Genomic DNA, 14,850 nt, shown 5'->3' on the forward strand with positions numbered 1-14,850 from the left:
ACGGTGACTCCCGCTTTCCCTTCAATGCCCACTGGAGCTGGCAGAGAGAGAACATATAAATTTAATGTGAATTGGCTGAAAATGTTCCTGTGGCTAGATTTCGAAAACAACCTCATGTTATGAAAATATTGTAGAGGGCAGTAACAGGATGACAGCTCGTCGTTGGTGTCAGGAAATCCACTTCTGAAAAGAGATAGCATAACAAAACATAACATCTCGCAGCGGCATATTCAGTGTAGAGATCTGTACCTGTTGAGACAGGAGAAACCATTGGGCAAGGTGTCAGCAACCTAGAGGAGGCAAGTGCTGCTATCTGAGGAGGAGAAAAGGGGGCAGCTGAAAATAAAGATAAACATCGCATACTTCATTGCAAAAAAAGAAGAACCTTTCGTCAAATTTGGGCCGCTTATCAGACTCCACCACAAAAACGGAGTTGACATTAATCCCACATACGATAATGATGTAAGATGAGAAAGATGAGATGTATGATGTAATGAGAATGAGCCTGTCAGCAAAGCTGAAAGTCGCGAAGTATCTAGCCGTTCTAATAGACGGAGACACTGATATATCAAACACCAAATGTGAGATTGTTTATGTGCGCTTGTTGGAGGATGGGAAGCAAGTCAACCTCCTAGTCGGACAACAGAGCCTTGAGCATCCCCATGCCATTGGTAAGTTGTTTCTCTTTATAGGATTTATTCTTATGTAGCGTTGAATAGGGCTGCAATAATTAGAAAACTTTGTCTCCAGGGTATAAAGTAAATTAATCCCTTGCCATTGCGTTGCTAACATTCACTCCGCTAGCTATGTTAGCAGCAAGGCTGACAGCGTTGTATCTGTGTGGGCAAACTATGGCTTTTGCCATGTAAAACTCTGCATGATGTAGGTCTATACACCAACTCAAACACAAATTCTATGCTTTCATTCATAGCAACTGTATCTTCCACTTATCTAACTTAATCAACAGATTAGTCGACTACTAAAATAATCATTAGTTCTAGCCCTAAAATTGAATCATTATTCGTAACGGAGATAGAATTTAGTTTGTCAGAAAGACTTTCATATAACTTAATTGTTTTTTGTGTTGTCATTTGAGGTGTTTTGTATGCCACCAAGGCTGCATTTTGTCCTGTTCGCCCAGAGGAGGATGGAGGGACATGGATGAAGAAGTGCATCTCGTTTGAGGCAGATGGTGCCTCTGTGAACGTGGGCCACCATGGGGGAGTGATTGCCCACCTGCAGAGAGAGGCAGGGAGGCATATAATCCCAATCCACTGTATGCCACATAGGCTTGTAATTAATGAAAAATTATTCTCTATGATATATCTGTATTTATTAGCAGAGAATGTTAAACAATACTCTGTGTGTGTGTGTGTGTGTGTGTGTGTGTGTGTGTGTGTGTGTGTGTGTGTGTGTGTCTGCTAAGGGCTGGAATGGAAAATATTTACCACCAAATTATTTACAAGAGAAAGACAGTGAATTGTTTGGAAGATTCTGTTCTGACTTTCACAGGCTAGAGCTGGCAATACTGACCATTCAAAAGAAAGAGCCAAAGGTGTCTGTTGTATACGATCTTCTGCATCTGATATGGAAGACTTATCACTTCAGCGGAAAATCCAAACGAGAGCTCTATGGTCTCGGACAAGAGCTCAATGTGGATATTTGCAGACCATCTACCATCAAGGGAGCTCACTGAATCCTCCATGTCCACAGAGCCCTCAAAGTGTTCCTGCGGCATGGACAAGAAAAGGACCTTGCCACTGACCAAGGCCAGTACTCAGTTGTTCTGCAGCACATGCAGCACCTGGCCATTTAATACAACTAATTTAAAAAAAAGAATCAAGTAATTGACAGATGGCTAAAGAAAAAAACACACACTTTTACTGTGTATTCTGCCATTTTCTCTCAGACATGTTTGAGGAGCTATCCTCACTTAGTCTCACCCTGCAAAAGAATGACCTGATCCTCCCCCAAGCCACATCAGAGTTGAGGAAGACAGTGACCAGACAGGAAGCACTAAAGTTTAGGGCAAAGGCAGGGGGCATGCTGGAGAAGATCCAGACCATGCTTGCTCAGCAGCAGGGTGATGAGAGGGCATTCGAGGTGTGTTAGGTTGAAAGTTTGTTAGGATGGAAGAGAAATTGATGATTAAGACAGGTTCTTAGTTTGAGAATTAATGTATTAATTACACAATACAATACAACCAATTAGAGGATAAGGAGGGAAATGCAGTGAAGATTGGAGAAGTCTATAAAAAAAATTTGAGGCTGATAAATGGCAAGACATTTCATTGTCTGTTGGTGTGTCTGTGTGTGTGTTTGTGTGTGTGTGTATGGGTTTCTGTTAAAGGGAATAACACGGAAGGTGAATCTGAAAGGCTTCACAGACCTCACCAATCCCCAGTTGAAGCAGCACATGGAGGCGGCCATCAACATTGGCATGGAAGATCTCAAAGCCAGGTTTGGTGGTTTGCTGAAGGATGAGGGTGCCCAGACCCCAGTGGAGTCTTTCAGACTGCTAAACCCTGACACATGGCCAGAGGACCAGGCCAGCCTTCTCACCTTTGGTGATGATGATGTGGCAGACCTGGTGAGGCATTTCAAGGAGCCTCTAGAGAGGTAAGAATTTATTTGACACTTCACTACCATATGAGACAATGTTCTGTAAACTCACTTGCTCTGTTCAATCCTGCAGATCGTGGTGCAACATGGCTACAATGCAGGATGAGTGGCAGGGGCTGAAAATCCTGGTCAGCCACAATTTCAAGGACAAGTCCTACAGTGGCCTGTGGGAGACCATATTGACAAAGGACCCCTACAGGCTAGATTACAAGTTAGGCTAGCAGTAATACTGAGTGGTTGTGTATGGTATCCTTCTATGGTAGGTTTTGATAAGTTAATGGTAAGAGTTTAAATGAAATTGAAAAGTATCATCTTTTCTCTAGAACATACTGGAGTTGGTGCAGATTATGCTGGTGCTGCCCATTTCAGTTCTCTACACAGAACCGCATTAAGAATTCAACAAGAAGCTCTCTTGGGGTCTCCACCAGAGAAGACCAGATGAGGATCAGCCTGGAGGGGCCTTCTATTGAGGAGTTTGATCCCACTCCTGCCGTGGATTGCTGGCTGACCTCTAATTGTTCCAGACGGCCAACATACAAAAGCAGCTGGACAAATGATATCCTTTGTGTCTAGGCCAATATGTGATTTTGCACAAGCAGTATGTATGAAATAAATCATTTGTTTAATAAACTAATTTTTAAAGAAAACTTTTTTCACTGCGCTCCTAAATTTCTTTGTGTGCTCCTAAATTTTTTCATTTAGGAGCACATGTGCAGGAAAATTTCGTTTTCTTCAGCCTGCACTGGCCCTGCTAGCTCAATAACTTTTAACACTTATATACTTTATTAACCAATCTGACTCATACTTTAGAAAAATAACTTTACCAAAACTTTCAGAGACTGGATACAGATAAGGCAGGTTTATTCAGCAAGTTACCAAACAAACCAGTATTACTGGACCAGGGATACGTGCTTGACCCGTAGGTGGCAAGTATCAAAGTACAATTGTTTACAGTTGTCTTTTATACATTTAAACATCCATGTACCTTTAGGGAGTGCCCTCTTATCTCAGCTCGCACCTTTTCCCTGTGTTGGCTCTCAAGTTTTTTCTTAGTCTAACTTTTGCCTCCATCTGTTTGTGTACGTCATTAGCCAACATGTGTTTTCTTTATTATTTACAACTTTTGGGAGGCTTCTTCCTTATCTCCTTCAACCTAAAGACCCCCCCCCCTTTTCCCCCTGCATCTCTGTCTCTTTCGCTGAACCATGGGTGAGTACAAACTGTTCTTTATCTATCCTCCTTGTTGTTTTCTGCCCAGCCCTATGTGTGTTTTATGTATGTTTAAGCATTTTCTTTAATATCTCTAATTCCTAGACATACGATTTAATCCCATCAACCCTGGTCCTTCTAAACAAAACCCTGGATCATCCTTTAAGAGGACGATGACAACAGTCCCAATTTACCGGACCCCTTCTCAAACGGCATAAAGTGGATTCTGGCACTCAGACACGTTTAACCATGCTGTCTTTCAGAAAAGAGAGAGCGGAGGCATCCCCTCAAACTTCTATTTCAGTGCCCTTCATGAAGAAAAGATATTCGGATGCAGCTATCCAGACGAGCTATAAGATGTCTCATGGCACGCAAACTCCCCCGATTTCTACTGCGTTTAAAGGCACTCAGGCTACTCAAATTCCTTGGGCCGTAAACAGGAAAACCATTCATCCCCGATTTCTTGTGTAAAACCTATGATTGTTAAAAATAATTCTTTTATGTGTGTTTACTTAATTAAACTACATAAAGTTTCTTAAACTCTTCTCTGTGTTCGTGCGAGTGTCTGTGGGCATGCCTTTTGTGCACACGCAGGACCCTTCTTATCTATTTCTGCAGGCTCACCTTGCTGCAGCCCCTTCTTTTAGCTCTAAGTACAGGAGGTCTTTTTCTCCTTTTTTCTTAATGTCTCTATTTTATATTTTAAACTAATATAATTTCCCAACACATGTACATGCAAAAAGTTAGAGTAGAGCCCTGATGTCAGTGGGGTAAATAAGTATTGAATGTTTCAGTATTTTTTTCAGTAAATGTATTTCCAATGAGGCTATTCACATGAAATTTTCACCAGACGTTGGTATTAACTCAAGAAATCAGAAATCTGCACATAAAAAGAAATCCAAACATTAAAGTCCATAAATGAAGTTAAGTGGACTTTAAAATGGACATGCCCTCACACACACACACACACACACACACCTGAAAAAAAGTAGCATACAGATCTTAATAATGTAAAAATCATTTGTTCAGTCATCAGTGTAAGTCCTGTGTCTCAAATGATATGATCGCAAAACATAACACAACACAGCTGAAATGTAGAGATTTATTTAAAACAATGTATTAATGAAATTTTAGAAATAATGACATTATGGCAAGGCCCCAGACTCATGACAATAATCCCTGTTCAAACAAGGAAAAGCAAATAAGGCATTTAAAGGTACTTAAAATAAGCATGTAGTTGACTTTTATTAACATATAATGTAGAAATCTTAAATTTTAAAAGATAAGTTGTCATACATTCAGCTAACTGACAATTAGCTTAGTCATATTTTCAGATTTGCATCCATGTCTTGTCAAATAAATCAAGTAAACATGTCTTCACTTTTGGCTTAGGCTATGTAATTTTAATTGAACCATACCACTGGTGAGAAAATGAAGGTAAGTGTCATTTGGAGGACAGTTCAATTGAAGGGAGTCTAACTCACTGTTCCATTTTAGTTAATAAAAAAAAAATAATAATAAAAAATTGACTGATTTATTAAAGGTTTACTTGTGCAAAAACATTTGCAAACTTGATAACAATGCTCAATTTGATGATTTACGAACAGGGCAACATACCTTAATTAATATGCAAAATGCAAGGCTGTTTCTACTCAAAGGTGCAAAATAAATGGTGGAGTCAGTGCAAACCAATTAATTTTGCACTTGTAATGTGACTTACTAAGTCAATTCAGGGACAGTGTTTCTGTGTGCAAATTAGTACAACCAAAGGGTATCTGTTAAATTTGCATATGCCTGTTTCTCCAAGTTGAATATGAATTAACAATTGTTTTGTTTATGTGAAAGTTAGTAAATCGGAGTCTTAATATTTTGCAAGTTGGTGACTTGAGTTATAGTCCATTTTTAGTATTTTTTTTGTTCATGAGTCTCTTAGATTCCAAGGCCAAGGGAATCTCAAATGAAAATCATTACAGAAGTGTGGGAAGTAGTAAAAATGTGTGTGTGTGTGTGTGTATGTGTGTGTGTGTGTGTGTATATATATATATATATATATATATATATATATATATATATATATATATATATATATACACACACACACACACACATATATATATATATATATATATATATATATATATATATATATATATATATATGTGTGTGTGTGTGTGTGTGTGTGTGTGTGTGTATGTATATATATCACTGCAACTTTCACTATACAAAAGGAAAAAAAAAATAGCAATACACAGACAAAACAGTGAATGACCTTAAATATATACATTTATACATATGGTATGCTAATGTTCATTGTGCATTTGATGACGATAAGGCAGAATAGAAGCACAAGTAATTGTCTTACCAGTCCTAGAAACTGATGTCCAACTGCTATTTAAAAATACTATTAACTGTTACAATCACTTTAAAAGTGCAGTAAAAAGTCAATTATTTGTAGAGCTGGAACTTTAAGTATTAAGTAATATGGGAAGCTTAAACTATGAATTTGCAATCAGAATTCTAACATATTTACTATCAAGATGAGTTTTCAGATGCAGTGACTGTTCTGGAATTTGAAATTTAAAAATAAGTTAGAGTGGATGGACACTTAGCTAGTCCTTTAAGAATGGTAACTTAGTTAATGAAAATGAACATAAAACATGAAGACATTACTCATATGAACACCAAGATGAATTCTGCAGTATTACTGAAAATATTTCATGCATATAAATGTTTCCATTGCTTTAAGTAAACTTGAGGTGATGTGAAAATCACATGGCACATCTGAACCTACTCTTTTTTTGTTCGTTGGCTTTGATGCAGGGTAACAGCTGAAAGTTTTAAACCTGATGATTTTAAAAGATTGATCTGAAGCTATTTAACAGATAATTAATTCATTTTTATTGAATCTATCGATATCATTTCATGATGGTTAAAAAGACATATGTGTGTTTTTCTGTGTGCACCAGTGGGTTATATTAAAAAGGTTGGGGTTTGGGGATTTAAAACTTCACTATGGTCTTCACTATGGAATCATAACTATATACATACTACATTAAGCATAACACTAATATTTAATTTTTCTATTTCTTCCTCTCTGTGTATGTGTTTAATAACAAGAACATTCCGTGCTGATCAGTTATTGTATTTGTCCATTAATGCTTGAGAAGTGCTTCTGTCATGCATTTTACTGACAGGTTGAAGGTTTAGATGTGTGGTATTTAAGTGACATTTAATCTGAGAGAATATGATTAAAAGCAGTTATGACTATTGATATGCTTGATCATATGCGTGTGCATGTAAGAGAAAATGTTTTAAGAATATATTAGATATTTGCTGCCATGAAAAATGGCAGCAGTCTTGGAAGACAATATGGAGCTAGACATAAGCATCCAGGCAGATGAAGATCTTGTGGTTTTATTCATAATTATGTGTATCTTCAACCTCTCAGGTCAAGGTCCATTGCTGGCCCAGGATGAAGATGAGCGTGGTGAAGGAGGGGAGAACTAGATGAGCGCCATTGTTGAGTTTGGGTATAAAGCGTCCAACAGGAGCCTCATGAGGAGGAGATTTCACCACCACCTCAGTGTCAACATTAGAGTCTGTGTTAGCTACACAGAAAAGAGGAGATAATATGGCTGTTAGATAAATAAGGAGAGACTGAAAATGTGAACAAGAGAAAAAAGTGGTAGACTGAGTGTGCAACTGCTAATGAGGGAAGAACAGAAAGAAAAAGAGAACACAAAAGAAAGACAAAAGTAAACAAGAGAAAATTCAAGAGTGTGTGACAATTTAAACAGACAGAGAGACAGACAGCAAGAAAGAAAGAAAGAAAGAAAGAAAGAAAGAAAGAAGGAAGAAAATAATTGTAATCATAATTTCTATTATTGTTTTTCTTTTTAGAGTGCACAGTGTTTTGGTATAATTGCAAATTAAAAGATGTTTCTTAAATACTTGTGATTACACACATATTTCTAAGACAAATTAAGCAAACCAAAGTTAGACCTTGAAATTCACTCACTAACCAGTTTGGTATAGATAAAAGACTGATGGTATAATGTAATTTGTCACACACGCAAATTCAAACATTTTCTCATTGGACTTCAAATTAAGAAATGGGGCTATATGTAGACCGAAGAAATTTTAGGATAAAGACTACCAGGCAAGTCTGGTTAATAGCCCCATGATTTTTGCTTCATAATATAATGAAAATGCTTGTATGCTTTTGCTTGTATCTTTTCTCATTTGTAAGTCGCTTTGGATAAAAGCGTCTGCTAAGTGAATAAATGTAAATGTAAATGAAAATGAGAACAAAGCTAACCTGCTAAATTATAATGTAACTTCACATTAACCAGTTAGCTTCATGAAAAGGACAAGAAGAAAAATAATGCAAGTATATACAATGTGTTTTCATTCATGGACATGTATGTGGTCTACCAAAGAAAATCTCCCTCCACCTCTACCTCTACTGTATGTAATGCTTTCTTTTAACCTCATCTCCAGCTAAGATTTTTTTTCTTCTTTTGATTCTTTTGATCTCAGAGTTTTTCAGCTGGAATGATATAAAGTATGAAAAAAGTGGTCTCTGGTGTATTAGTATGTTCAGCTCAGTAACTGGAAAATTGAAAACAAGTGTTGTCAGTGGACAATGAGGGCACCACTAGGGGCACCACTAGGCTTTTATAGGGAGCACAGCACAGGTGATTGCTTTAAGACTACACAGGAAGCCAGCAGCCTTCATTGTGTTTTTTATCTGAAACTGGTCTCTTACATAATATGTTGCTTTCTTTAATGACATACAAACATGTCCCCTAAAATTTAATTAAAATGTGGCACTGCAATGTTAACAAAGTGTCTATATTATTCACCAATCTTGGTGGAATTCAATATTTTAGCAAATGAAATGATCAAATATCTCAGAAACATATCATTCTGTTCATTCATTTACTCAAATTAACTTGTTCACTCATTTGTTCACTGCTTTTGGTGAACAGAGCAGCCTATGTGAAAACCTACTTTGAAGCCCCTGACACAAAGCTAACAGAAACCCAGTGAAGCGTGTGCATCTCTTGATGGTTATTACAGGCTCGTGTACATGTTGTTTCAATGGTACAAAAGATTAATGCTCATTGGACAACAGGCTTTTAACATGTTATTCTGAACCATGCTTGGTTGCCTGGCTGCACTGGGTGAGGTTTTGCACAGAAAAATAAAACAAAAACATGTCAATGTTTATTGGAAAGTGAGCTCTTTGTACTGACTGAATGAATCTCCTTATGATGACTGGTAGACCAAAGTGGTCGAACCTCATAACCAACTGCCAATCACTGAAACAACAATGAACATGATTGATTTCTCAAAACTTAAACATATTTGTGCCAGTCAGAATCACTTGGATAATTTGTAAATGTTGTAAATTAACTGCAAGTATAAAGTTCTGTTTGATTATTTGCATTCATTGCTAAATTTGGTGTTTATTGGTCTAGCTAGTTAGCTGTCACTTCCTTTTTCAGCTAGCAGCTTAGCTGCATTGTTGCATGAAATGGCAGACTCTGCTAATGCTGACCTGATTTTAGAAAAGAAATTAAAAAAAACATTCTTTTGATGCTCATACTTATTGAGCAGAGACTGAAAATCAGGGGAAGTCAGGGAACAAAAAAGGTCCATAATAGTCCAGTTGTGCTGGACCAGCCGCCACTGGAGCACAAGTGCATTTATAGTTACATAGCAAGAGTGAAAATCACCACAATTAAATGTGTGTGTGTATGCCAGATTTGAGTATTTAGTAAAATAGTTTCTACAAGTGCAAGTTATGTACTTTCTTGTGAACTTAGTATTATTAGGTGATATCTGGGTCAAAGTTTATAGGAAAAAAATTGCCACCAATGTTTACTCACAGGATTTAGTTGTGTCTTCCCCTGAACCTTGGCAACCATCCTCATCATCACACTCCCCGCTGCTGTCTTCACCACTGCCCAGGTCTCCATATGAATCCCTGTGTCCCAGTCCTGGCATGTGCCGTTGTACCTCCTAATCACATGCACAATACCACTTATAGCAAAAGTAACAGAATAAATAATGATAAAAATCTGAGCTTTAATTTGAGCTCTTGCTTCCTATTAGATTAAGCACTGGTCAATTTTCTCTGGTCAACTTTTTTTTTCATTAGTGTTTTTATTATATAACAGCACAAATAAATGGCATGTAAACTTACAATGCTTTAATTAGACAACAATAACAGTAGTAATCCTATAGTGCAATCTTTAATAATCAGATTTGACCTGTTATTGAAGGACACTGTCAAGTATATAATTTCAGATTTGTAAACTCATTTCCTTCAATGAAAGCCACTATTAAATCAGAGATTAATTAGATTTTACCATAGGGCCAAATTATCAAAGGCCAAATATTGTTTGGCCCTGATGACGCCCTACACCCCATTCCTGCAAATCCCAACCTACACATTTCTTCACTTCACATACTTAAACTGGCTATTCCTCATTCATAATCCTAATTCTTGGACACTTTTTCAAGTCAACTAATTGTCAGTCAATACTGCTTTACATCACACACACATTAACAGTGCTAGTCAAAACCGTTGATTATCATTATGCATAGAAAGGGTTAAATACACAATATGAATAATATGAATTGCAATGCAATAATATGAATATTAATAGACAAGTTTTCATATACTGTGCAGGGCACTATATCTAGTGCATGTCATTTGAAATTCAGCCATACAAAATATGGCAGAACAATATACAGTGCTGTGAAAAAGTGTTTGCCCCATCCTGATTTCTCCTGTTTTTCGTGTATATCTCATATTAAATTGATAAGATAAAACAAAGGCAACCTGAATAAACACAAAGTACATTTTTTAAATAATGTTATTTATTGAAGCAAAAAAGTTATCCAATACCAACTGGGCCCAAATATATGAAATACACCAAATACCCAAAATCTATGAAATTGCATTCATAATGGGGTTCAACTGGCCTAGACACAACCAGGGCGGATTACTGCAAGCCCTGGTCAATCAAATCAGCACTTAAATAGAACTTTTTCAACAGCATGAAGTTAGTTAAAAGGTCTTACATAGTAACACACTACGCCAAAATTGAAAAAAAATCCAGAAATGTTCAGGAAGAAGATGATGGAAATGCATTAGTCTGGGAAGGGTTACAAAGCTATTTCAAAGGCTCTGGGACGCCAAAGAACCATTATCTCCAAATAGAAAAACTAGGCACAGTAGTGAACTTTCCCAGAAGTGGCCAACCTTCCAGAATTCCTCCAAGAGCACAGCAACTACTCATCCAGGAAGGTCACTGTTCATGACTCCACTATCAGAAAGACACTGGGCAAAAATGGCATCCATGGAAGGGTGGTGAGGAGAAAACCACTGCTAACCCAGAAGAACATTAAGGTTCATCTGAATTTTGCTAAAACACACCTTGATGATCCTCAAACCTTTTTGGAGAATGTTCTGTGGACTTATGAGTCGAACGTGGAACTGTTTGGAAGACAGGGGTTCGTTACATCTGGGATAAACCAAACAGAGAATTCCACAAAAAAATACATCATACCTACGGTCAAGCATGGTGGTGGAAGTGTAATGATGTGGGGATGCTTTGCTGCTTCAGGGCCTGGGTAACTTGCAATTATTGAGGGAATTCAGCTCTCAGTCCGTAAGTTGATATTCAAGCACAACTGAACTCCGGACTAAGGTTGTCTTTGTTTTATGTTGTATTTCATTTGAAGATCTAAAACTATATAGTATGAGATATACTGTACACAAAAACAGAAGAAATCAGGATGGAGGCAAATACTTTTTCATAGCACTGTAACTGTAAATAGTCAATTTTATTTAAAAAGCCACCGCACATTTTGCACTATACTGCAGAAAGTTTCATCTTGTTTAAAACAGAAGTGCTGATAGAGATGAGCTTCTGCTTTTTAATCTTTCCAGGAGCAGTACCAGAAATCTGTAGTGTTTTGAGGTCCATCACTCTGGCTGAGGTTACTATGGCAGGTAGAAAGCTTCATAGCAACAAGACTGCAGGGGTGGAGGAGATTTGGCGAGAGATGCTGAAGGCACTGCAGATTAGGTTTGTGTTGTTAACAATGTATTGTGATCTTGGGCAGTGCCTTTCAACTTGAACCCTTGGATGGTGGTGTGTCAAATTAAGTCTATGCTAAGGCTCTGGAGAGGTAACTCCATCCAACAGAGACTGCACAGCTTTGTGCGTGGACATGTGCTGTGGATTTGGAAAAGTCCCATGATCGTTTGCCTTTTTTAAAAAAAAAAAAAAAATTGTAGAAGTTGTATCTGGGTCATTACTTTGGGCATGCTGGTCTCTGTATGAGTGCACTCAGTGTTTCTTGACTGCTTTCTTGAGATTGTGTCAAAGCCATTTTAGGTGGATATCAGGATCCATCAAGTGTCTTGTGTCTTGTCTCTTTTCCTGTTTGTGGTATTCAGGGACAAGATATCAAGAGGCAGCTGAGGTTGGTGAAGTGTCCAGTATGTATGGGCTAGAGGTAGTATCCCTCTTATTTAAGAGGTGTTCTGATGGCACCATTAAAATGCATCTCCATCATGCAGTCAATCCTTTTGACTGGGAGATAAACTGAGTGACTGGGAGATTAAGTTATGAGTACTGGTGGTGGAAATGAGTTTCCTCCAAAGTGTTGCTAGGCTTATCCTCTATGATAGGGTGAGGAACCCAACAATCCAAGGGAGGTTTGGAGCAGAGCAACTGCTCCTTCACTTTCAACGATGCCCACAGTTTAGCTCTTGCTAGAGCTGTATCAGGCACATCACAGTCGATGGAAACCATGGAGCAGACCCAGGATCTCCTGGAAAGATTATAGCTCACAGCTGGCTTGGGGACATGTGGGTATCCCCCAGATTCATTGGAATTTGATTCTGGGGATATAGAAGCCTGGGCATACTTTCTCAGCCTGTTTCCATGATGACCCCACCAGGAAAGGTTGAAGGAAAATGAATGTAGTTACCACTTAATAAAACTTTAGTAGCATTAATAAAGCACTATACTTTCAATTAGAAACAGCCTTGATAGCCCATGAACAATCTGCACAATGTGCTTTAATGCCATTGCTTTTACTAATTTGGAGATGTTGGATACATTCTAGGATGCACTGGGACACATCATCAGTGATGTTACCTGAGGTGATCAGATGTTTCAGGCCTTTCAAATTGATACACCCTCACAGAGGTGATTCAGCTTGTGTCCTAGAATTATTAGACCATGAATCAGCCATCTTTAACAAAAGCCATCTGAAGGCTTTTTTCTGTTGCCATTGTGGTGGCCCTGATGGTTTTTCTATTTGTAGGCCCAGTGGTGCTGAGCAGAGTGTAAAATCTGCAGAGTAAGTGCCCAACAAACCCCCTAGACCCTATTTATATTACATTGTGATATACAGTACTGTTCAAAAGTTTTAGGCACTCTATTTTTTAGTACAAACTTTGTTAAAGATTTTTTATTTTGTGACTCTACCTTATCAAGTCAGTACAAAAACCATTTTAGATTCCCAAACATTAGTTTTCTACCACAAAATTAAATGTTACAGAAAAATGTTTGTATGTCATTAAAGAAAGCAACATATTATGTAAGAGACCACTTTCAGACAAAAAACACAATGAAGGCTGCTGGGTTTTGCTGCAAAAATAAGAAGCAATTACGACAATCAAAGTCTCCAGAAGAACTGTGGCTGGTTCTGCAAGATGTTCAATAAAACTTACCAACTCATTTCCTTATAAAACTGCACAAATTGTACTGGAGACTAATATTTATGTTTTTTTTTTTTTTTGTGTCACCAAATATTGACTTTGTTTCATTTAAAACTGTTTACTGCTCTTTACTGTATTTTTATTTTAATGTAGAAACATTTTGAAGGCATCTTTGCTTTACAGCATTTCTTTGCACAGTACTATATCTTTTTCCAGAACAGAGTGGGCATGATGGGACCTCACCCAATTTGTGAACATTTGCAGGGCTTGGCAGGACATCGTAAATTGACTGGATTAAGAATATTGTGTTCTGGGGGTCTGTCCAGGTACAGGCAGGTATTTCCTCTACTACATCTCACACCATTTCTTGCAGTAGGCACCACCTGTCTTTCCCCTGGGCCTTATCACATCGGGGTGCTGGAGAGCTACCTAGTCCAGTTTGTCTCATTATGAACCCTCCACTTCCTGTCTTTTCAGACCTCTATACCTCCTGTTGAGACTTTAGGGTCCTTGGAGTCCCTGTACTGCAGTGCCTCCCTTGTACAAGAGATCATGAACTCCATAATGTGGTTGAATGTGAGCTGCAGTTTGTTATGCTTCCCATACAGGGCTGCACTGCTTTGTTTGTGATGCAGGCCCAGCCACCTATGTACTGTAGGTATCTGCTGATTTTCCTTTCCAGTGCTTTGACAGTTGATATAGGGACCTTGTGAACCAGTAATGACCAGAGGATTCAGGGAGGATACTTTAATGATATATACAGGCTTTGATCCTGCCCTGGTTGCTTTCACAAGCTCACAGACCCCCCTGGATTTATGAGGGCTCTGTGTTGCATCAGTTCTTGTTTTCTTGCTGAGTCACTCAAGGTGTCATGTAGGAATTGGTCAATCTGGTCTTTGGCACAGCTAAGGTGGCCACTGCAGTTCTGCCCTAACAGCTGTTTGGTAAATCCAAATGCATTTCATATAAAGGCAACTTGCTTTCTCTCTCTCTCTCTCTCTCTCTCTCTCTCTCTCTGCCCCTTCTCCTGTGCCATTCAGCTTTGTGTATAGCCATCAGCTTCTTGAGTAGGATGCTCTGTAGCTCGACCAGTGATGGTTTCTCATCATTGCTGGCTCCCTTGTACTGGCATGTCAGGGTCTGCAATTCACTGTGCAGCTGGTGGATTTTTGCTGCCTTACAGTTCACAGTGTCTGAGGCACTGGTGTTTCTCTCCTTGGCTTGTCCAGAACACTCCAATGCATAGCTCGCTATGATTGCTGACATGAC

General features: G+C 38.3%; 1 protein-coding gene across 4 annotated transcripts in view; it reads right to left on the reverse strand.

Moving 5' to 3' along the window:
- Positions 1-6,015: 6,015 nt before the first annotated feature.
- Positions 6,016-14,850, reverse strand: part of gpc5c (glypican 5c) — a 142,542-nt gene continuing 133,707 nt past the window's right edge. For 2 of the 4 annotated variants that reach the window (XM_053651950.1, XM_053651949.1), the window contains 2 exons: positions 9,725-9,857; positions 6,016-7,438 (listed from right to left, as the gene is read on the reverse strand). In XM_053651950.1, coding sequence (XP_053507925.1) covers positions 7,275-7,438; positions 9,725-9,857 — 297 coding nt within the window. In that variant the 3' untranslated portion in view covers positions 6,016-7,274. The remainder of the gene's footprint in view (positions 7,439-9,724; positions 9,858-14,850) is intronic. The other 2 variants (XM_053651951.1, XM_053651952.1) reach the window with 2 other exon arrangements.

Source organism: Ictalurus furcatus, chromosome 20, assembly GCF_023375685.1.
Source record: "Ictalurus furcatus strain D&B chromosome 20, Billie_1.0, whole genome shotgun sequence".
In the NCBI taxonomy this organism is placed as follows: Eukaryota; Metazoa; Chordata; class Actinopteri; order Siluriformes; family Ictaluridae; genus Ictalurus; species Ictalurus furcatus.